The 22,843-nt window shown below is 41.0% G+C and overlaps 1 protein-coding gene across 1 annotated transcript in view; it reads right to left on the reverse strand.

The window, feature by feature from the left end:
* The window catches only part of BLID (BH3-like motif containing, cell death inducer), a 75,332-nt gene that overhangs the window by 12,749 nt on the left and 39,740 nt on the right, over positions 1-22,843 (reverse strand). The window contains 3 exon segments of the mRNA XM_059170920.1: positions 4-14,307; positions 14,309-14,422; positions 14,425-14,549. Of these exon segments, the coding sequence (XP_059026903.1) occupies positions 14,230-14,307; positions 14,309-14,422; positions 14,425-14,549 (317 nt within the window). The 3' untranslated portion in view covers positions 4-14,229.

Genomic DNA, 22,843 nt, shown 5'->3' on the forward strand with positions numbered 1-22,843 from the left:
CACCTCTGGAGGTTCTTCTCAGGCACGATCGTCCGGTTCAGTTCAGGATTTCTCCTTTCTCCCTCACTTTCCTTTTCCTCCCAGAAAAGCTAGTCCGTCATCAGCCTACCTTGCTTCTCTCTGTCTCAGCCTCTCTCTCCCGTTTTCTTTTACTATTAAAAATAATAATAATAATGGCCCTTTCGACATAGCAGCATGAAGTGGCTGCCTTTGAGAAAGCACATTTAATCTTTGCTGGCTCCCCTAGGCTTCAGTGAAGAAGGAGAAGGCAAGAAAAAAAGGGAGAGAGAGAGAAAAAAAGATTGTAAGGGAGGCTGCTGACGGACAGCAAGCATCAGGCACAAATCAGCGACAAGTTGAATTTTCCTAGACCACACTGCCCCCTTTCTTCTCCGCTCTCTCCCTGGGCTCCTGGAAAGCCTGAGTGTCTGGTTACAGGGTCTCCTTTTGCCAACCATGGTGCAGATTCCTCGCATGCTTGCTGCAATCTCTGGCAGAATAAGGAATCAATATCCCCCTCTAATCACCTTTCGCTCTTCCACGGCTTCCCTCCTTTTCTGAGAATCCACTTGGCTCTCCCCGCCGCTCCCCCGCCCTGCCAGGCCCCTCCATACAAAGCTTGCCGTCCTGTCATTTCCCACTTCCTTCCATATCTTGGAGACAAGCCTCCCTTCTAATATCCTCTCGCGCTCACTCCCTCTCTCCGTTGTATGTCTCACCCTGACTCGCAGCCCCGGATACACGAAAGCATCTTTCTGACTACTAATGAGACCAAAAATACACCAGCAGGTCAGGGGGAAGGCCAGACATTGTATTATACAAATACAGAAAAATCCTCAGCCTGCTAGACCCAGAGATCAGGTATCACGCTTTCTAGAAGGGAGGGGAAAAAAAGTGTGTGTGTGGGGGGAGGAGTGACGAAGAGAGACCACAGTGCAGTTCTCTGCCTAATTGTTCCGCATCCCACGAGCATCTAAAACACCTAAGCATGTTGGAGTGCATGTGTACGTTTCCTGCATCTTGGTGGGTTTTCTTCACGGATGGAAAGTCAACAGTGCCCAAATACTTCTTTGAAATCGGCATGTAGAGGGATAAAAGGGCAGGGATTCGAATCTATATTTAAAATAGGCACTCTCTTCAGGCGTGAGATGACTACAATGCTCAAAGTCTCTTTCCTTTCAACGGGAGGCTTTGCTTGCTGACTCTGTTTGCTGTATGTACTAATTTACCACTTACGTGCCCGTGGATTTTGAAATGAACTCATCAGTCACTGTAGCTCATACTAACCCTCGACTTCCACTGCAGACATTTTCCTTCTTTCTGAAGGGTTTCTCCTCAAATGTCCATCAGATACATACACACTCCATTGATCAGCCTAAAGCCCCTTGATAATGATAAGTAATCATTCCGATGACAAAAAAAAGTGGCACAAGATAAAAATGAAAGACATCCTGACTTGAACAGGGGAGCCTCTCCCATCATGTCTGTGGGCGTGCGTTTTCAAAGCTCGGCTACACGATGATCCCGGAAAACAGGTAGCTCCTGATAATTGGGGTCTCTACCTATCTATACACACAGTGGGTATATGGCCATCTTCACCTGATTTTCCTGGCTAGAATCACGCAGACAATGGGCCTGTGTGAAGTGTAAGGCTGAGTTCTGTAAATAGCAAGAAAGGGAGGGAGGTATCTGAGGAGGCAGGTTTCCCCCAAGTCGATGTTTTTTAAAGGTAGCTTCTTTGTGCTCAGTTCAGACACTATGCTTTGTCTCTCACCGGGAGACCTGCAGAAGCACAGCTGGAGGCCAAGGAAAAGGAGAAGGAAAAACACAAATGAGGAGACACAGAGAGAGGAAGAAGGGAAAGGAGAAGAGAGGAGAGGAAGGGACCGGGAGGGGAGGGAAGAGGAGGGAAGGGGAGGGAGGGGGAGGGAGGGGGAGGGAGAAGATATCCAGGCAAAAAGAGACTTAAAATCATAGTGCTGGATTCCCTTTAATACTTTCCTTTTCTCTCTTTCTTTCTTTCTTTCTTTCTTTCTTTTTGTCATTATTGGGAAGGAGAAAGAGATGGTTGGCAGGCTTGGGGACTGGGTTAAAATCTTTTTCAGGTTTGGCTAATAGTGTGTTTGCACTAGACTGATGAGAAAAAAAGAAACATGCTAGTATACTCATAATGGGTGGAGCTGTCAAAAAAAAAAAAAAAATCTTTGACTCACTGGGTGCCTCCCTGTACCGCCAAAATGAATCACTCCTAACCAGACTCACCAATTGTCTTAGTGTGCGTGCATATGAAGGGCAGATTATGGGACCCCTGTCCTTCCACTCATCTTCAGAAAGGAAAGGTCAACAGAGGATGAAATGTCCCCAGACTCTCCAAAACCTCCCTGCCATCGCCACAACAGTTCAGCATGATTTTCACGTGCTGAGCCGATCTGCCCCGGTCGGTATTCGCTCCGCTTACGAAGATATACAAATATATGAGTTATGAAAGTTTTGCTCTGAACACATCATTTTCTCTATACAACTCAGCGATGTCTTTGGAGGATACTTATTTCAAGCAGTTAACACCTGACCCCAATTTCTGTGGGTAATTAGTGAGCTAGATAACCACACAAAGTGGGTAATTACTTAGTACCCAAGGGTACGCTAGAAGTGGGTAGTGGTTTTGTTAACAAAAGCACATCTCTAATTATTGTATCTATGATGGGTGTTTTAAAAATACCAGTGACTATAGCAAGTGAACCGTGATAAATAAGTGAACTATTTTGCTGTCCTTAGCATATACATAGGTATATTCCATCATGGTTAATAATATTTACCTCTCTTGCACGGATTAATTAGTTAACATCTGTACGACTCTCAGAGATCAAGTGTGCCTGAGAGTTTCTAAATACAGTATTACTATTGTTATTACTATCTTGGCTAATAATCCCAGGAGAAGAGAAGCTTAAGGAGTGGAAGTAACAGTCTGGTCTCCTCCGCCTTGGTCTGAAAAAATGCTGAGATTACAAATGTAATGAATTTGATTGTGGGGAGTGGTGTCCTACCTGCCTGAGTCTAACACAGGTGATACGAAATGAAAGGTAAATGCCGTTTCACTGACAGCTGGCTCAGGAGGGATCTGAGGAGCCAGGGTAGGAGATGGGGAGAGGGAGGAGCAGAGGGAAGGAGTCAGGGATGGGCCGGGAAGGAAGCTGAATCAGCCCGACCACACCCTCCTTCCAAAGTCCTTCTAGCCTTCCCTTTGATGAGCAGCAAAGATGCACAAAAATCCTCAAAGAAGACATCCATGCAAGTGCCGGGACAAATTCATCATAATTACAATCAATCAGCCAGATAGATAGTATTTATTCTGGAGAAGAACAATCAGTACAAATTACTTTAACAAATGCAGATACATTTTAAAATATTACAGTGTTGAGAATAGGCACGCACAAATCAACTTCAGATATTTTTAACCCCAGATACGAACATCAATGAAGAAACGCTTTCTAATTCAATTGCTTTTCTGAATCAGCCCCAGGATGGGAACGGGATAGTATTTACTTCTGCTGAGAAAGAAAGAAAAGAAAAAGAAACGAAGAGGAAAGGCGGAAAAAATAAAGAAAAGAAAGCCTCATGCCTTCAGGGGCCTTAATTCTGGAGAGCAACTATGCCTCAGAAACAAACAACAAAAACTTACTGCTTCTTTCTCTGTCAGTGTCCATCTCCTTGAGCCCGCTGTCTGGTGTCTGGCTGAAGCAGGACAGACAGAGGCTTCTGAGATCCAAATCTTCTAGGAGGCTCACCACATTTTTTCTTTCAAAGCAAGGTTGTCCTGGGGATTAACCCTAGGAGTCTGGGAGATGGGAAGCATGTGGGAAGGGTAAAGGGAAATATGCAAAAAAACTGTATTCAGCCCCCGTCAGGATGTCTAGGGAGGAGGACAGGAGAAGGATCCCATCAGTCAGCCAACAGGTACCACGGCCGAAACCTCTGCTGGAGGGCCATCTCCAGGACACGTGTTTATGCTGTGACTGGAGGCCAGTGGTGTGATGAGAGGATTTTAAGAGTCTGGGAGCAGAGGGAAATTTTCTCCAAAAGCCACCCAGGCCAGGCTTCTGACCTGAAGCCCAGTGTTTGTCACCCCCTCTCTGAGCTCAGAACTACAAAGGCTGACTGGCATTCCCCAACCCGCCCTGCTCCTTTCAAACGCACAGACTGTGCCAGACTGGCCCCACCTCCCACTGCAGCAAATTCTGTAGCCCTGTTTCATGCTGCGCTGGAAGGAGCCAGATTTCCGTTTTAATTGTCCTACCTGGCCTTCCCCTCTGCCACTGCCCCTGGCTCTTGGTTCCTGGCACAATTTCAAAGGCCCCACCAATGGCTTTCCCTCCCCCACCATCATCGGAACCACCTCTAGTTCTCCCCTCCCCCAATTTTTATGTCTAAAATGTTTTTACGCCCGGTGCCTTCCTTCATCTTTGGCCCCCGCCATCCCCTTTCTTTGGTCTCCCGCACTTTCTGGTTTGACATTTTTTGGTTTTGCCATGTCCTTGGAGTCGCAGCTCGTGTCAGGGACTGAAAACCCAAAAGTCAGTGGCTCACGTCGTCTCCTCCTTGATCCTCCCCTATTAACAGAGCTGACAATCCAGTTCAACTCAGGGCATATCCCAAAGCTCACCTAAAAAAAAAGCTGAAGCTAGTAGAGAACAGGTGTGTGGATGCATGCACGTGTGTGTGTGTGTGTGTGTGTGTGTGTGTACTGATCTAACTACACGAACGTAGTGGGAAAGTTCCTAATGGACATGCGGGGAAGGAAGAACCGAAGGAAGGGGTCAGGAACATTTGTGGACATTTAAGATATAAGCAACAGAAGCTAATTTTTATAAGAACTTATGGGGGAAAAGGTTACATTTTTATTATGTATTTCTATGCATATGTATATAAACACAAACACATATATAATCTGCATCGAGTTTCCATACATCACAATATCCTCAGATTATTAATTATCTGAAATGGTATATGCCCCACCGTGAACAGCGACAGGCAAGGCCCACATAGGTCTACAGTTAAAATGTGAATATGAAAGCCTTCGGGGATGGATTGGAAGAGGAAGACAAATCCCGTAAGTCACCTACCTGCCCTTCCCCCGCCTTATCTAGGCTTAGAAGCTGAGAAGTTCTGTGACACCTCTCCTAGCCGCCACCACGAACTTGAAGTTCATCATTGCCATCCATCCCTCAAACGTTTGTGCTCTTAACCTCACGACTTAGGGACTCATTACTTGAGCACTGCAGTTCTGTTCTCTGTTACTCCTCCAATAGCCATTATTGATGTTCTTCTTTGCGACAGAGGTTTATAGATAAATAATATCTAATTTAGTCTCCCAAAGCCATCACCAGTGTTTTACAGAGGGAGGAAGTAAGATATGACATAGCTAGAATGGCCCAACTCTTGATGGCACTGCTAGGACTTGAACCAGGTCTAACACCACCAGCCTGGACTTTCCTCTGCAACATTTGACTCTTTGACTCTTGTCTCAGTGTAACTAACAATTTCTACAGTTCATCCCCTCGAACTAGTCTAGTTTCTCTTTTGATGTATTTTCCACAGCACTCTGTACTTAATCTACCGTAACATTTATTCATTCTTTTCATTGAGCTCATTTTGGCCAATAATTATTTATTTAGTACTTGACTGTATGTCAGGCCCTGTGCTAGGTAGTGTTACTCCCTTAGCTGGAGGAGAGGAAGGGGGCCCTGGTGTTGGCACTATCCATAGACTATGCGGTCTCTATCCCCATAATACAAGGTGAATAGAGACAGGGGTTGTCACGTGGTCACTTTTGTTTCTGGTATATAGCACAGTATCTGCGGGCAGCAAAAGATTTTTAATAAACTTGTATGCTGATGTGGCTTTGGTCGTAACGTTTTGAGAGAGCCAAGTTCATGTCTAAATAACCTTTGGAATGATGCTTAGTCTAATGCCACATAAGAGTAACATTTAAGGCATGTGGGTGGCTCAGTCATGATCCCGGGATCCTGGTACCGAGTCCTACATGTGGCTCTCTGCTCAGTGGGGAGCCTGCTTTTCCCTCTCCCCAACCCCCACCCATGCTGTCTTTCACTATCTCTCTGTCTCTCAAATGAATAAATAAAATCTTTTTTCTTGTTACTTTAAAAAGTAATATTTGGGGCATCTGGGTGGCTCAGTGTGTTAAGCCTCTGCCTTCGGCTCAGGTCATGATTTCAGGGTCCTGGGATCAAGCCCTATATCAGGCTCTCTGCTCAGCGGGGAGCCTGCTTCTCCCCTCTCTCTCTGCCTGCCTCTCTGCCTGCTTGTGATCTCTCTCTCTCTCTCTCTCTCTGTCAAATAAATAAATAAAATCTATTTATTTATTTTTTTAAAAAGTAACATTTAATAAAGGGCAAATTACAGTCTTATTTGCAAAGACTCTACTCTGGCTGAGGTCCCACGTAGAGCCATGTTTATTTGTGTTTCTGAAAAATGGCAAATTGGTCTGTTAAACTCATTCTAAATGTTCTGCAGTCATCTGTTTCTGTTTGAAGCCAGACGAATTCTGTCTAAAATCTCCCTGATCTGTGGATTAGGAGGTAATATCAAGTGATAAAGTGTCCAAGATGACGTGGCTGTGAGGACTATTCTGGGCTACATGCAGGGAGGGAGATCTCTTGCACTTTAAAGTGTGTGGGTAAGTCCAGATCTGAGATAAGCAACCCAGCTCAGATGCCCTCATTTCAGAAAATGAGGCTGAGAAGCTCGAAATGGTTCGTGACCATAGGACCTCAAGGCTCCAGAGTTTCATAATATGTATTGTGAAAAAAAGGTTAGACACATGCTTACTTTGCCTAAGGGAAGAATATTTAAGTATGTATAAGTGATATGCTCTGCAGGCTAGCTTCCGTCCTCGTCTTCATCTGGGCAACTCCCATCTCTGGCTAGGGGAGGGCAGGGGGAACGTGACAGTGTTCAGTCTGTCCTTCCACAAGCAATAATGCACTTTTAGAATTTCAACTCCTCTTAAGTTTCTAAAGATGCATCCCCTTGGGATGCCTGGGTGGCTCAGTTGGTTGGACGACTGCCTTCGGCTCAGGTCATGATCCCGGAGTCCCGGGATGGAGTCCCGCATCGGGCTCCCAGCTCCACGGGGAGTCTGCTTCTCCCTCTGACCTTCGCCTCGCTCATGCTCTCTCTCACTGACTCTCTCTCAATAAATAAATAAAAATCTTAAAAAAAAAAAAAAAGATGCATCCCCTTAGGGGGCTGATGGCAACCCTCAAGGGAGAGCTGGACGTGCCCTTAAACTCTAAACATACTTTAGATGTGAACTGTATCTCAACTCCATTAGCAAGAGTCCCTCATTAATTGGCAAAAATATTCCCAGGACAAGGAGGAGGAGGAAGCTGCCTTATGCATGTATCAGCAAAGTCATTTCCCTGAAGCAACGAGACTTTGAACCAGTAGGGAGCAGTGTTTGGTACCAGCAGTCTAGCTCAAGTGGTCTCAAAAGAAGTCATTTGGCAGATTTTAGACCCCAAATCCCTTAGAGTTCCAAGTGTCAGTTTAAGTAATATCAGGCTAAATACTTGAATTTATGCCTAGTTAAAAAAAATTTTTTTTTCCTTAGCCTTTTAGAATATTAGGGAAAATCAATGGTGAGAGAAGTCTTTAGCATATATATTTAAAATAATATTTTTGATATGAATATATAAAATAATTCCATTGCCTCATTGGGGGAGCTTCAGAGGACTCTTCTTGGCATCCAGATTAACTCTATGCAAGGTCTGGAGTTTATGTGATGGGGCCATGTTGTTTGGGAAGCTCTTGGGAAGGTAATCTATGTTTCATTCCATATGACTTTACCAATTGGCAAGTAGTACATTTCAGTAGCCTTTTGAGCCTCTACAGGTAAAAGAGAGAAGCTCTTGCTCCTACGTAACAATGGGTAAACTGAGAGAGAAAAATAGAGAAAATCAAGCCCCTTCTAAAGGGTGAGATCCCTGTTACCTGTGCACTAACAGAACTGAGCCTGCCATTATAAAAAGCATTATTCTTGGCTGACACGTGTCTTCTAAGAGCCAAGTTCTATTTTGGTCTAGGTTCTCTGCCTTTCAGTCATTAGATTTAGGCTGGCAAACAAAGAGGCATATTTCGGCCCCTGGAACTTTTGAAGACTGAGATTGCCAGGCCAAGAGTCTAGAGATGATATGAGACCAAAGATATAGGCCAGTGACTTGGGCTGGAGTTACCGGTATATATTTCTGAAATCGCTACAAAGCCTGGAGGTTGTGAGGGAAAGGAGAGAGGCGGGGGAAGAGGAAGGCTTTGGAAGCCAAGAGTGTTCTCATCTGAAATCCAGTCTTATCGATGCCATGCTTCCTAGAGACATCTTTGCGGACTCCGTTCATGCTCTGTAGATGATTGGGCCCCTTGTATAATATTCACCAGCTGTGGATCTCTCAGTGTTTTCCAATATAAAGGAGAGAGGTATCAAAGGCGATGGTCCATCCGTAAGCAGAGAGTGAATCACAATTCAGATTTCAAGGATTCTAGTCATGCTCCTAGGACTGTATCTCACCTTTTCATTATGGACATAAAGTCAAGACACACTCCTCCTTCTCTTTTAGACTTTGTCTCTTCAGGGTTTTTGTTTTGTTTTTTGTTTTTTGTTTTTTTCTCTTTAGGTTCTAAAGGTTTAGGAGAAGGAGAAGGAAAAGCAAATATCCTCATATCATTATTCCCTTTTCATAGTTGGGAACTGAGGCAATTAGTGGCTAAATACCTTTCCCAAGAAGGTTGTTAGAGCACCAAGAATAGAATCTAGGTCTCCCAGCCCAGCTGTTGTGAGGAAAAATGAGCTAATGTGTATGAACTGCCGAGAGTTCACTGGGAGTGAGTATGTGCGACTCTGAGGTATCGTTAATAATAATCAGACCCCGTGCCTTTTGGTCTCCCCCATTATTAACTAATGGCAGCACAGTAAGGAAGGGGTTCAAAAAGATACGATTAAATTTACTTGAGCTTTTGTGAAATAGATGATTTTCAAAAGCACTGAGTGTGCAGAATTAATAAAATTAAAAGAACACCAAAACATAGTTTGAGATACATTTCAGGGACCAAGGGGCCTTGGTAGCATCAGAATTCCTGCTAAGATTCAAACAGAGACAGATGAATAGGGATGAGCAGGGAGCACTCTGGGGAGACATCAAGGCATATTTTAAAGGTAGAAACTGCTACCTCAGAGAGTTTAAGTGTGGCACGTTCAACACGCATCAAAGAGTCTCTCCATGCAGCAAATAGCAATGACACGAAGACCACAGGGAACTATGTCAGAGGGAGCCAGGCCAGCCTTCTGGGGTCTCCTGCTTTGCCCTTCTGAAATGTTGGACTGTAGGCTCCAACCCAGGCAGGTACAGAGCAAACCAACTGTTGTTGGCAACCACCCCGCACTCCCAAATGAGGGGAGGTTAAGTGAATTTTCTGGCATACTTAAGTCTTCCAAGATTCACTGTGATATTCTGACTACCTGGCCCAAGTCTGGAAAATTGTTGAATTTATGGGCCCACGGGTCTCTCAGCTCTGCAGATACTTCCCGTGCACTACACAGAGAGGCACTGATTGTGATCTTACTCTGGCTGCCATCAAGCCTGCCACATAATAGGTGCTTTATACATTGTTGTGGCACCTGTACTCTTCTGGGAACTTAATACTAATCTAGGTCACAGTGCTATGTAACAGACCAATAGGTGATCATACAGAGGCAAGCAATCTTTAACTGATGATCTTCCTCCTCTGCCATGAGTTTAATCTGTCTTATGTCTCATGTCTTTAATCCATGTCTTAAATTTGATGGAAAAGTGAGGAAAATTCTAAGGTAAGGAAGGAGGAGAAGAACTTTGAAAACGAAACAAAACAAACAAAATCTGGCTAGTGTCCTGTTATAAAATGTGAACAGAGCTTTGGGTGTTTCTAGGGAACATCTAGGTGTCAACTTGTCGATGTCTTTAAAACCAAAGAAGACAAAGAAAATTGATTGAAAAATTAAAGTTGTGGAGGAAATGATGGGAGGACAATATCTTCCCCACAACTAGTCTGCATTTGCACATATCTCTGGGCCCCCAGGACCTGCTTTCTGCAACCCCCTAAGAATTGACTGAAGTACTGGGAAACCCGCTTTGTTCAGAGAACTCATGGTGAGACTATCTAACCCTGGGGGGGACATGGAGGTAAAGGAAAAATCCTACACATGGCTTCTCTTTTGTTGAAAACAAGGCAGAAAAATCCCTGGAAAAGATCATCATCTAAAATTAACTTGCCTGCCCTCATAAGGAAGGGGATGAGAGAGTAAAGGCAATTATCACTGGATAATTGGCTTCTTGGATTCCTTGGATGATCCCAGAATCTCCCTCCCCAGCACCCCCAGCATATCTGATGGGAACATATCTCACACAGGACATGTAACACTGTGAGATATGGCTCTGTATCTCCAGCCAACTGCACATGACTGGCACAAGGTAAACTCCCAGTAAATGTTGAATAAGAAATGGGTAAAGTCAACTCAAAGATAGAATTTAAGAGCTATGAAATATGGGGCAAATGCAACCATGTCCAAAATAGACATGAAAAAATAGGAATTCGGGGCACCTGAGTGGCTCAGTGGGTTAAACCTCTCTGCCTTCGGCTCAGGTCATGATTTCAGGGTCCTGGAATCAAGCCCCACATTGGGCTCTCTGCTCGGCGGGGAGCCTGCTTCCCCATCTCTCTCTCTGCCTGCCTCTCTGCCTACTTGCTATCTCTTTCTCTGTCAAATAAATTAATAAAATCTTTTAAAAAAAATAGGAATTCAATTAGATCCAGATTCTGGGCTGGGGCTTAAGGGACAGGAAGGGACAAAAAGAAGAGGCTCTGGCAACCAGGAAGCCTTCATCTTTCATGAGGATGCTAAAGCCACGTTGGTCAGGTTACGCACAAAGAGTTAGAATCTGACCCTGGAGAAAACCAAAGGTTGAGATATCTTTATCTGGTCTGCTTACTTACCTTCAAGTTCTTTCTTTCTTACTTACTTACTTTCTTTCCTTTCCTTTTCTTTCCTTCTTTCTGGCACCCCTCAGGTACGATTTCTAATTATAGTGGTCTCAAGACACATGAACCAATGGAAAGAATACAGAACTTAAAGTTAAAGAGACATGGGTTCTCCACTTAATTCTGTCACAGTAACCTTGGACAATACATTTTACTTCTCAGATCATTAGCTTCCTCAGATGTAAAACAGAGGGTTAGACTAGATACACTATGAAATTTCCTCCAGGGAAATTCCAGAACTCCACACAGTCCCTCTCTGTCTGTCTAGATTCCATTCTCTTACAAAAGTATTTTCTTAACAGTTACAATACATATGGCATTTAGATTTAGAAAATAGAGGAGTGCTTGTGTGGCTTAGTTGGTTAAGCAACCGACTCTTGATTTTGGCTGTTGTCATGGTTTCTGGGTGATGAGATTAAGCCCAACACTGGGCTCCGGGCTCAGTGGGGAGTCTGCTTGAGATAGTCTCACTCTCCCTCTCCTCCTGCTCATGATCTCTCTCTTCCTCCCCAAAATAAACAAATAGTATCTTTAAAAAAGAAAGAAAGAAAATAGAGCATCTTCGCTGATGTTAAAAACAATTCAGAATCTGAACATCCAAAATGAGAGAAGAAAAATGTGAAGGGCTTCAGAATGGTGGGATTAATCCCAGTAGATTGGTCATGGAAAGGAGATAACCCTTTAGTGGTCTCCAAAATCTGAGCATTGAGTGGCACAAAGAATTGCGGACAAGATTCTTGGGCAATAAGGAAGTTGTTTGGAAGGAGCAAGAATTATTCATCCTATTTTATAAAAAAGGAAACTGATATCCAGAAAGGATAGCTAACTCACTCAAGATCACAATGGGAAGATGACATCAGGACTGACACTCAGGTATCCTGCTTCCAACCCAACTGTGTTGTCCAAGTCTGTCCAGAAGAAACCACTGCTGCTTCCAGTGGACAGGAGAATGTGGTACTATGACCCAATGGAATCAAGTAGTGCCCTGGCCAACTTGGCTTCCAGAAGCTCTATAGACCCGCTAGAAATTTCTGTAGTCACTAGAGAAAGTAACCACATGAATTACCCAGAGAGACTCTTCAGAAGCTTCCTCATCCTCAAAGACACTTCCACTGGCCTTGGGTCAGGAAATCTGATTTCCATCCCTTCATCTGTCACTTTAGGCTTTATTACATCAAATTCCTTCTATGGGAGCCAAAGGACTTATTAGAGAAACTTATAAAGTGTAAAAGGATCCTAGATCAATATCTAGAAACTACTGTTGGAGGAATTTTTGTCCAATATCATTAATGACCTAAAGGAATTTTCTCATCTACTTTTTAAATGTGTGTGCACGTCATATATCCTGTTCATATACATTAGAATGTATATAATAGGACACATGCAGACACACACCACTCATGTAAAAATTACACATGAATGTATGTTCATACATGTATATTTACATATATCTCCTTCAGTTTAGCTGGGAAATCTGTTTCAAAATCAACTCCTGCTCTCTCTTCGGACTTGATATATAGCCAAGCAGGCCGTTCTCGATTAACCCAGCTCCCTCCTGGGAAAAGTCACAGAATAACTTTATTGATTTCCCTTTACCCTTCTCCGCAATTCTCTGCTGAAACGTCGTCTTAACTCTTAAATGTAAAAGCAAAAGGAAAAGAAAATTAAAACAAAGGGATTCGCTTCCTTAAGGTCATGTTGATTCCCGCCTATTTTTTCCTTATTTTCTAAAAAAATTTTTTTGGAGGAACAGGGTACTTGTTGGGGGGGTAGTACAGAAAAGAGATGATGCTATGTTTTCCAAGGGTTTTGTGCAACAGATTTCTTTACATTGAAACCTGTGTTTTACACACAATGCTGGACTCAGTACCACATAAACCTCTTCTCTTCCTTCTCTTATGACTTGGCCAGCCATCCTTGAACACTGCCAAGACTTTTTGGCAAACAATCCCTCCAGTGTTTCCAGGAGCATACCCAAGGCATAGGAATATAGGGAATGTTTACTTCTCATCAGATTTTCCTGCCTCAAAAGATCCCAATAAGATTAAGTATTTTATTTTTTCTTAAGATTAAGCTGAAAATTCTTTACCGATCAAGTTTCAGGATGACTGATACCATTTTGGAGGTTCTCTGATGTGGTTTCAGAGAGGTCAGAGTGAGGCTCTCTAGGCAGCCTTTCTGCCTGGACCTCTCCTGATGACCAGGCAAGGCTAACCCACAGCCTCTCTCTCACTCCCCTTCCAGCTTCTGAAGTGCCCCAGCCCTGGATTCTCAGTAGGCCTGGGTGGGACCAGGATACTGGATGGAAGAGAAGGGGGATACTAGAGAGGCTTAAAGTAACAGCTCTTTAAAAGAAAAAAAAAATTGCATTTTCTTCTCTTTCCCTCACTCCATGGAGCTAGCTAGCTCTTCTGACTCTAATGACTGAATTCATAAAAGCCTCCGTAGAATTTTTATTTCCTCCAGTTCTCTTTTCTATTACCCACAGCTTTTCTTGTAAAGGGAAGAAAAGGACTGACTGATTTACACCACAATCACAATCTGATTCTTCCCCACTTTGAGCAAAGATGCCTAGTGAAAAAAAACGGATTGTGTGTGTTATTTAAAAATTGAAAGCTTATGTGAACCAACCACCCCTCAGAAATGAGCTTAAGAAAAAAGTACAGGAAGAAAATAGTAAACAAGGTTACAGAGATGCACACTGTTGAGTACAATTTAGTAGAACAATTATTAACAGTATGACGAATATCTACTTCCAGTGCATGAATAAAATACACTCAAAACCACAAAAGGATAGTGATGTGCTATGCCACCCCAAGGTTTAATCACGGGGGTTTTTTTTTGTTTTTATTTTTGTTTTTTAAACAAAATACCCCTTTCCCCCCATTAACTTGCAAACTATTTTAAATGTCATCTTACTTTTTACTGGCCAATTTGTCTTTTTTTCCATTTTGTTTCTCTGCACATCTTGAATCAGACAGTGACTTGGAAGCGTTATGGGTGAAAGTGGGTAGAAAAGCATGCTAAGAATTGGGTCATCTTGTTGAAATCAAGTTCACTCCTGTGTAGTATAGCCAGAAGAATGGGCGAAATTTATCCTACTATCTTGCTGTATCTGTCCCAACTCATTCCTTTCATAGGGCCTCAGCAGGAGGAATTATGTAGCAATGCAGTTTGAATCCTGGTTAAATAAGAAAGTCTCTGGAGTACATTTCCAAGAACAGCCACCACCCCCCCCCCCCCAACCCATGGCGGAGGAGCCAAGATTGTACCTTGTAAGAGGAAACATTGTTTCCTTAGGTAGTTTAGTCTCTTTGTTGAAACTGGCAACAATTTTCCAGTAGCAAGGAAGAGGGTCCATTCTGCCTCTGGATAAATGGAACCTCCAGAAGCTTGTCCTAGCCAGGCAGTACAAGGCACAGTCTGAGTTTCCAAGATCTAATAGAAAGGGCTTTCCTGGCTTCCTACAATACCCACACAGAACGCAACGAATTCACCACAATTTGAAGCTACCGAGTAAGGAAATATTTGGAATCAAACGTTCATTCATTCATTTATTCACTGAGCAACTTTTTATAGGGTAGCTCTTATACAGACTGGGCACTGTCTAAGCACAATGTGAGGTGGAAGAGAAAAGATATATCCTGGCCTTCTGTTCTTCTCAACTCCAACTATCCTTGGTACTACCCTTGATTTCCAGTGGCTACTCGAAAATTCCCAGCTGAAAAACAGCTTCCAAGGGTTCATGTGTTCATTCCAACCCCTTCTCTCCTGCCTCCATGTGGAATATCATTTGATACAGGTTTTTGTGAATACACATTACTGATTAATATTAAGTTATGACAATGTCCTTTCAACAAGTTTGATTCTCAGACCACAGAAAAGCTGTATCTTCTGCCTCAAATTGAGAAACATCTCTATGGTGATCTCTGACATCGAAAAGGCAGGAGTACTTCTTTAGATTTTGATTCCTAATGTGAACAGCCCTGGGAGTACTAGCTTCATTTCTTAGAAAAAACCTAGAGCTGTGGTTGCCTAAGAGAGTTGTTCCAACAGAGACTACAATTTCAAGAGAAAGAAAATGTATCCAGTTGCCTTGTCTGGTGCTTCTGATACATGACCATGGTAGACTAGGGGGGAATGATGAGCGTGAATTAAGTCATCTCTTCAATGATGTATGGCAAATAATTTCTCTGGTGAAGTAGCCAAGTTCCTGACCACGGTATTGTACCCAAATAAAGAAATAAATGCTGTTATTTTGATGTTGTTGTTTTTGACATTGGGAAGACCTCAGAAACTTCCTGTTCCAATGGATAGACTGAAATCGCTGAAAAACTTGCCTCCCCTTCCCAGTTCTTTGGCTAAAATGTATTGGGAAAATGGCGCATTAGGCACATTTCTAATTGGGAAAAGCCTGATTATCATAGGTAACCCTGATTAGGTGACTTGTAGAGTACTCCATGTGGAGAGAGAAGACTTAAAATAGACACAACTAAGTTAGCAGTAGCAAAGGTGCTATGTGATTGGATCTGGTGTTTCAAATATCTTTTATCAAAGCAAAAGGAGAAAGAATGTGCCTTACACAAAGTAACCCACAGGCCTTTCTAAACAGAACAAATATGGAACATATACAAAAGTAAGATCATCTGTAAGGAAATATCCTCTCCTTTCACAATAAGCTATGAAGATTTCTTGAGTTTTCATAACCTTGGACTCTTAATTGTCCTCATGCCATGTAGGCAGGAACTCAGGAACCAATGATACCCACCAGTCAGCCACATCCAGAAGTATTGCATCTGCTATCATCAAAATAATGGCAAGCTTGTAGACAAAGGCTGATGAGTAGGAGGGAGACAACAGGGAGTTACACAGCATACTCTGAGATAAGGCTATTTGGAATCTTCTTTTCTATTTCTGGATATTTCCTGCTAAAGGCAGAATAAGTGTTCAAAGAATACTTTGGAGTTTTTCTAAACTTACAGTAATCCCAACACTTAACCAAGGAATCACAGAATGTTTTACTCTGGCAAAGGTAGAATTTAAAGGTAACTTGGGAAAATCCACCAAGCGTCTTGTAGAAAACCAAATGGGCAAAAGTAAAATTGAAACCAAGAAGATGATAATGGAATCATTCAGGCTTGCATCTGAAACCCAGATCTGCCACTAAATAATTCTGTGGACTCTGCCAAAATACTTAATTTTTTGAAACCTCACCTCAGATTCCTGATTTATAAGATGAGGATAATAAAATTTTCCTCTTTTAGAAAGATTCAGGGAGGGGCAAGATGGTGGAGAAGTAGGAGACCCTGTTTCATTCTATTTATTTATTTATTTATTTATTTTAGGGAATGAGTGTGCGCACATGCCTGGGTGCATACAGGTTGGGGAGGAGCCAAGGAGCGGGAGAGAATCTCAAGCAGACTCTGCTGAGTGTGGAACCTGATGCAGGGTTCAATCTCATAACCCTGAAATCATGACTGAAACCAAGAGTCAGACACTCAAACAACTGAACCACCCAGGTGCCCCAGTAACATTTTCTATGCCTACTTACTTTAAGGTTAAATGATAACAAGGAATATAAATTGTTTAAGACAATGTCTGGCATATGGTAAGCACTCAACAATGTGAGTTCCTTATTTCTTTCCCTTTATTGATGCATGCTTTCCTGATTTCCATTTAACCTCTCTTTTCTGAGTTTATAGAATGTTGACTTTTCTATGCTGTTCAATGGGTCTATTTTATTTAATAGTTTTAAAAATTATTCTAAATATAAGACATAAAAGGAATATGAACATTGAATAATACTTGCCATTTTTGCATAGTCTTCTGTGGAAGTTAGAAACGTGTGTGTAACTATAAATAAGACAATGGTAAATGGAATTGGTTGATTAAACATTGGGGGCGGATGGTATCTATTATGTGCCAAGCACCATATAAAGTGTCAGAGACTCAAAGATACATGGGATGCAATCATTGCACTTCAAGACCCCTAACTTAGAATATAAAGAGACATACGGGCAAACGACCACAAAGGAAGGTGGAGAGTACAAATGATACCAGATAAAGTAGTGGCACAAAGAATGTGAAGTCACTTCTGTTGGGGGTATCTGGGAAAGGTTAAAGAAGAGAAGGTATCTAGGCTAACATATAAAATAACTAGGTCAGAACACAGATAAAATGAGCAAATTCCTTGAAAAATGTACTTGCTAAAACTGACACAGATGAAGCAGAAAATCTAAGTGGCCTTATATCTCTCAGAGCAATTGAATCTATTATCTAAACCTTCCCACAGAGAAGATTCCAGGACCAAATGGTATGACTGGTGATTCCTATCAAATATCCAAGCAAGAAGGAACACTAATCTTACACACCTTTTTGAAAAATAGAAGAGGGAATATATTTTAAATCAAAATTGGAAAACAAATTATAAGGCAATCATAGACCAATATCCTTCAAAAACATAAATGCAAAAATCTTTAACAGAATTTTAACAAATCACATCTTGAGATATATCTCTCTCTCTATATATATATCTATATATAGATATATATATATCACCCATTAGGATTTATTCCAGGAATGTAAGATTGGATTGTATTTAAAAATCAAGGTAATTCATCATATTAGTAGGATAAATGGAAAAAAGCACATCATTATTTCAATAGATGCAGAACAATTATTTAATAAAAAATTCATATGCATTTTTTATTTTTAAAAAAAGCCTCTCAGCATATTAGGAATAAAAAAGGAAATTTCTAAATCTCGTAACAGGCATTAGGTAAAGAAAACATACAGTAAACATCATCCTTAATGCCTAATTATAAAATTATTTCCCCCTAATGCTGGGGAAAAGTCCTGCACTTATCACTTCTAGTCACCATTTCACTGGACATCCTAGTAATTGTAATAAAGCAAGAAAAAGAAAAGGCATAACTAGAAAAAAAGTAAAATTGCCTCTATTTATAACTGCTGTGCTTGTTTATGTAGAAAATCCTAAAATACTCTATGTAACAATCACCAGAACTAATCACTGCATTTAGCAAAATCATAAGATAGAAGAATACATACACATCAATTATATTTTTAGATACAAGCAGCAAATCATTGGAAACAAAGAATTACAAGCCATTTATAATAGCACCCTAAAACATAAAATACTTGAGAATAAATTTTCAAAAATAGGCATATAGTGAGTTCAATTGTGGTTCTCAAAATGTATGTCTACCTGGAACCCCAGAATGTGACCTTTTTTGAAGAAAGGGTCTATGCAGATGCAATTAAGGTAAAGATCTTGAGAGGAAATCATCCTGCATTTGGCTGTTCCCTAGTCCAATGACAGTGTCATTGTAAGGGACAGAAAAGAAGACAACATAGCTACCTAGAAGGGGAGGGCCATGTGAAGAGATAAGCAGAGAGGTTGGCTGGGGAATAACAAGGATTGCTAGCAGCCTCCAGAAGTTAGGCATGACATATTTCTCCTTTAAAGAGCCCAGAAAGAACATGCCAATATCTTGACTGTGAACTTTTGTCCCCTGAACTGCAAGAATAAATCTTTATTGTTTTAAACCAACCTCTTTGTGAAAATCTGGTACAGCATCCCTAGGAAACTAATCCAAGGTGTAAGATCTTTACAGTAAAAAGGGCAAAATATTGTTGGCAGAAGATAAAAACCTAAAGAAATGCAGATACATACCAGGGTTCATAGATAGGAAGATATCAATATCATTATGGTTTCAATTCTACCCACATAGAGCTATATATTCAAATCACTCTGACAGTCAAAATCTCAGCAAGCTTTCTTTCACTTTTTGATTTGGTTGTTTTTGCAGAAATTGACAATTTTAAAATTTATACAAAAACACAAAGGTTCTAGGCTTTTCAAAGTAGTTTTACAGGACTGGAGTTTTCATACTACTTTATTTCAACATTCACTATAGAGGTATAAGAATAAAGACAGTGTGGTATTGGAGGATAGGATTGACATACAGATGAATGGGAAAGAACAGAGTCTAAAAATAGACCCCCAATGACACAGTCAATTGAATTTTTTGACAAAAGTGCCAAGGCAATTAATTAAATGGGGGAAAAGTCATTTCAACAAATGGTGCTAACTGCACAGAAAACAAGCTAACTGTATAGAAAACAATAAACATTCACCCTCATTTCACACCTTATACAAAAGTTAGCTTAAAGTAAATGACAAACCTTAAAGTGAAAGCTAAAACTATAAATTTTCTAGAAGAAAACATAAGAGAAAATCTTTGAAACTTTAGGGGTAGGCAAAGATAAAGATCAGGCACAAAAACACAAAGAATTATAAGGGAACCAACTGCTAAGTTGGACTTGATCAAAATACAAAACCTTTGCTCCTTGAAAGACACAGTGGAGAAAATGAAAATACACACCACGAATTGAGAGAGAATATTTGCAAAACAGGTCCTATAACAGAATGGTATCTAGCATCCATAAAGACATCTTATAACCCAATAATAATGATAACTAATAACAAAGATAAAATTTATACACTTCACAAAAGGAGATACACAAAAGGCCAATAAGCACATGAAAAGATGCTCAAAGTTATTAGTCACTAGGGAAATGCAAATTAAAATCACGAGATGCTACTACACACCCATTAGAATGGTTACATTTAAAAGACCATTCATAATAAGTTTTGAGAAGACTACATAAAAATGGAATTCACATATGTTCTTGGTGGGGATACAAAATGGCAAACCACTGAGGACAATAGAAGTCTCTTATAAAGTTAAATACACATCTACCACGTGACCCAACAATTCTACTCCTAGGGTTTATTGAAGAGAAATAATAACATATGTCCTCACAAAAATGTGCAAGCTAGTGTTCATAGAAGGTTCATTTATCATAGGCAAAAACTGGAAGCAACCCAAATGTCCATCAACTCCTAAATGGATAAACAAATTGTTACATACCCACAACACAATGAAGTATTACTCACTGATAAGAAGAAACAAATCACTTGCACATGTAACAGTATGGGTGAGTCTCAGAATCTTCATACTGAATGAAAGAAACCTGACACAAAAGAGTATATACCACACTGATTCCATTTCTACAAAATTCTAGAAAAGGAAACCAATGTACAGAGATAAAAAGCAGATCAGAGCTTGGCTAGGGCCAGGGTAAAAGGAAGACAGACCGCAAAGGGACCCAAGGAAACTTGTGGAAGCAATGAAGATGTTTTGTATGTCAATGGTCATGGCTGTGTTATAGATGCAAGTCTGTCAAAATGCGTCAATTGTATACTTTATTTTATTTCAATTGTATGTTTTAAATGGATGTAGTATGTTGCATGTAAATTATATCTCAATATATTTGCTAAACATATTGAGAAGAATGACAGCAGATGGACAGGGGGAAGATGGGCCATGCAGAGAGAAGCGTAGGAACAAAGACACAGACGAGTAAATGCCTACATGCTTTGTTGTGGAAAATACTTTACAAATTTCCTCCAGGCAGCTACCCTGTCTTGTATTTATATCTTTGGTCCTCTCAGTGTCCAGAAATAAGGAGGGCAATGATGTTCCTGAGTTGCATAGAGTTCCTCAGTATATAGCCAAAACAGGCAGCTGTTTAGAGAGTGTTAGGTCTACTACCAGATGACCAAGTACAAATCCCAATCATGTATCCCTCCGAGACCCCTCAAAGTCATTTAACCTCTCAAAGCCTAAACTGCAAAACAAAAATAACAATATCCCCACAATACAGTTATCGGAAAGGTTCAGAGAACACCTATGAGAGAACCTAATAATATCTCAGTACACATGACATATCCATGACAAATAGTGGGGCTTCCAAACATATTTGTGGATGGACATGCCAACTGTTACTTGGTTGTTCATATACTCAAATCTTTTATTATCTGTATAAGTATTATCCACATCCAATGATTTTCCTAATCAGAGACATGCTCCTATGTTACTTCACTTACTCCAGAAATTAGAGCTGATTTTAATATTAGGTTGGGAAGGATACAATTACCAAAGTAAATGTGTTCCACTTAAAAAAAAAAAATCACATAAAGCATTCCAAAATAGCAGTGACTTGGGGATACTGCATTGTTTCTGGATTTTCTATGCCACTGCTTTCGAGGAGTGCAGTCAATGGAGAGCCAACTATTGTCCAAACAAAAACCAAACACACAAAAGATAAACAAGTGGTGGGTAAATGTGGTCCCGGTCTGAAGGTTTCCAGGAGAAACTAGAATAAAAGATACAGCAAGGGCACCCGACTATGGAAAATCAAGGCAGAAGGAGGCTCCTTGATTCAGTCGCTCAGAAAAGGAAAATTGCTAGAAGATGGTCTTTAAGAAGTAACCAGACACATTTAGTACAAGAACACAGGCATCCCTCTCCCCAGAAAGAAAACTGACAATCTAATTGCACTTTCATAGACTGATCGATTGCTACGAATGTTTGCCCAAAATGGCAAGTTACAGGGGAGAGCAGTTATATTTGTTGAGGAGTTCTGGAATGGAAGACCTCAGATAAGCCTTGTTATTTCTTTGTGTTCTGTGGTACACGGGTGAGGGACTCTTCATGACACAGAGGAAGAGAGGGGCTTATTTTTAATACATTTTTGGTGGTAAACAAATTTCTTTTGATTTAGGGGTCAGCAAGCTACAGCTCTTGAGCCACATCCGTCCTGCTACCTGTTGTCCTGAAATCTGCTGGCTCCCACTTTTTGCTCTTGGCAATGGCTATGTTCTCACCACAATGGCAGAAGGGAGTGGTTGCCACAGAGGCCATTTGATGTACAGAGCCTAGAATATGTACACTCTGGCCCTCTACAGATCAAGTTTGATGGCCTCCTACCCAGATACTGGAATATCTGCATTGATGCTGTCTCAGGTACCAGGGAGCTATTCTAAAAAAACTCTCAAAGTTGTTTCTTCTCATGGTTTAGTGGGATCGTACTTAGAACTGAATTCTCCCAATTTTTCCTGAAATCGTTTTGCTAAGATTAAGAGAAAGGTCTTCCAAATATAGCAACCCATATCATAAGTTTATGGAAGAAACTATGCAATGAACATAGAAAGAGAAGTACAGTTTCAGGGTGCCACTTAAATAAAACTGACTATGAGGCAATCTGTGTTTCTCTGTTCTTGTCTCATTGAGGGGCAGGATTCTTCTTTGGACTTCGGCTGTGGCCAAATTCTGCGGCCCTAGAGCCACCTATGCCAGCAAACCCTGGAACACTGAGAAGACAGGAAACCTTCTATTACTAAGACTGGTTTTCAGTTTTGGTTGTTAATATATCCCTGTTAATCACCTGACCTTTAAAATCTAGAATTCTATTTGCTTCAACTTGTTCCTCTTCTGTACCTTATTGCTCTGTACTAGAACCTTAGTGTCCTGTCACCAAACCCTTCCTGCTTATTTGAACTTCTGGTTCCGTTCCTTCCAGATAATGCGGGTCTCATGTTATCCATGTTCCAGAGTGACCCTGGGTATTTAGTCCTCTCTGGGTTCCAGTTCAGCCATGTACAAAAGGGGAATGCTGTGTTTTCAGGTACTCTGTACAGATCTACTGAAGAGAAATAACAAGGTCACCACTGGAAATACAAACACTGTTCTAATTTGCAAGCTAACAGATTCTCTTAATATTGATATTACTACAGGGAATTTAAATGATGGCTGCAATCAAACTATTTCTGTATCGGTTGAAAATAGCCAATCTAGAAATTATCACAAACTTTAAAACTTAAATTTTTTTC

Source organism: Mustela lutreola, chromosome 1 (genome assembly GCF_030435805.1).
Source record: "Mustela lutreola isolate mMusLut2 chromosome 1, mMusLut2.pri, whole genome shotgun sequence".
In the NCBI taxonomy this organism is placed as follows: Eukaryota; Metazoa; Chordata; class Mammalia; order Carnivora; family Mustelidae; genus Mustela; species Mustela lutreola.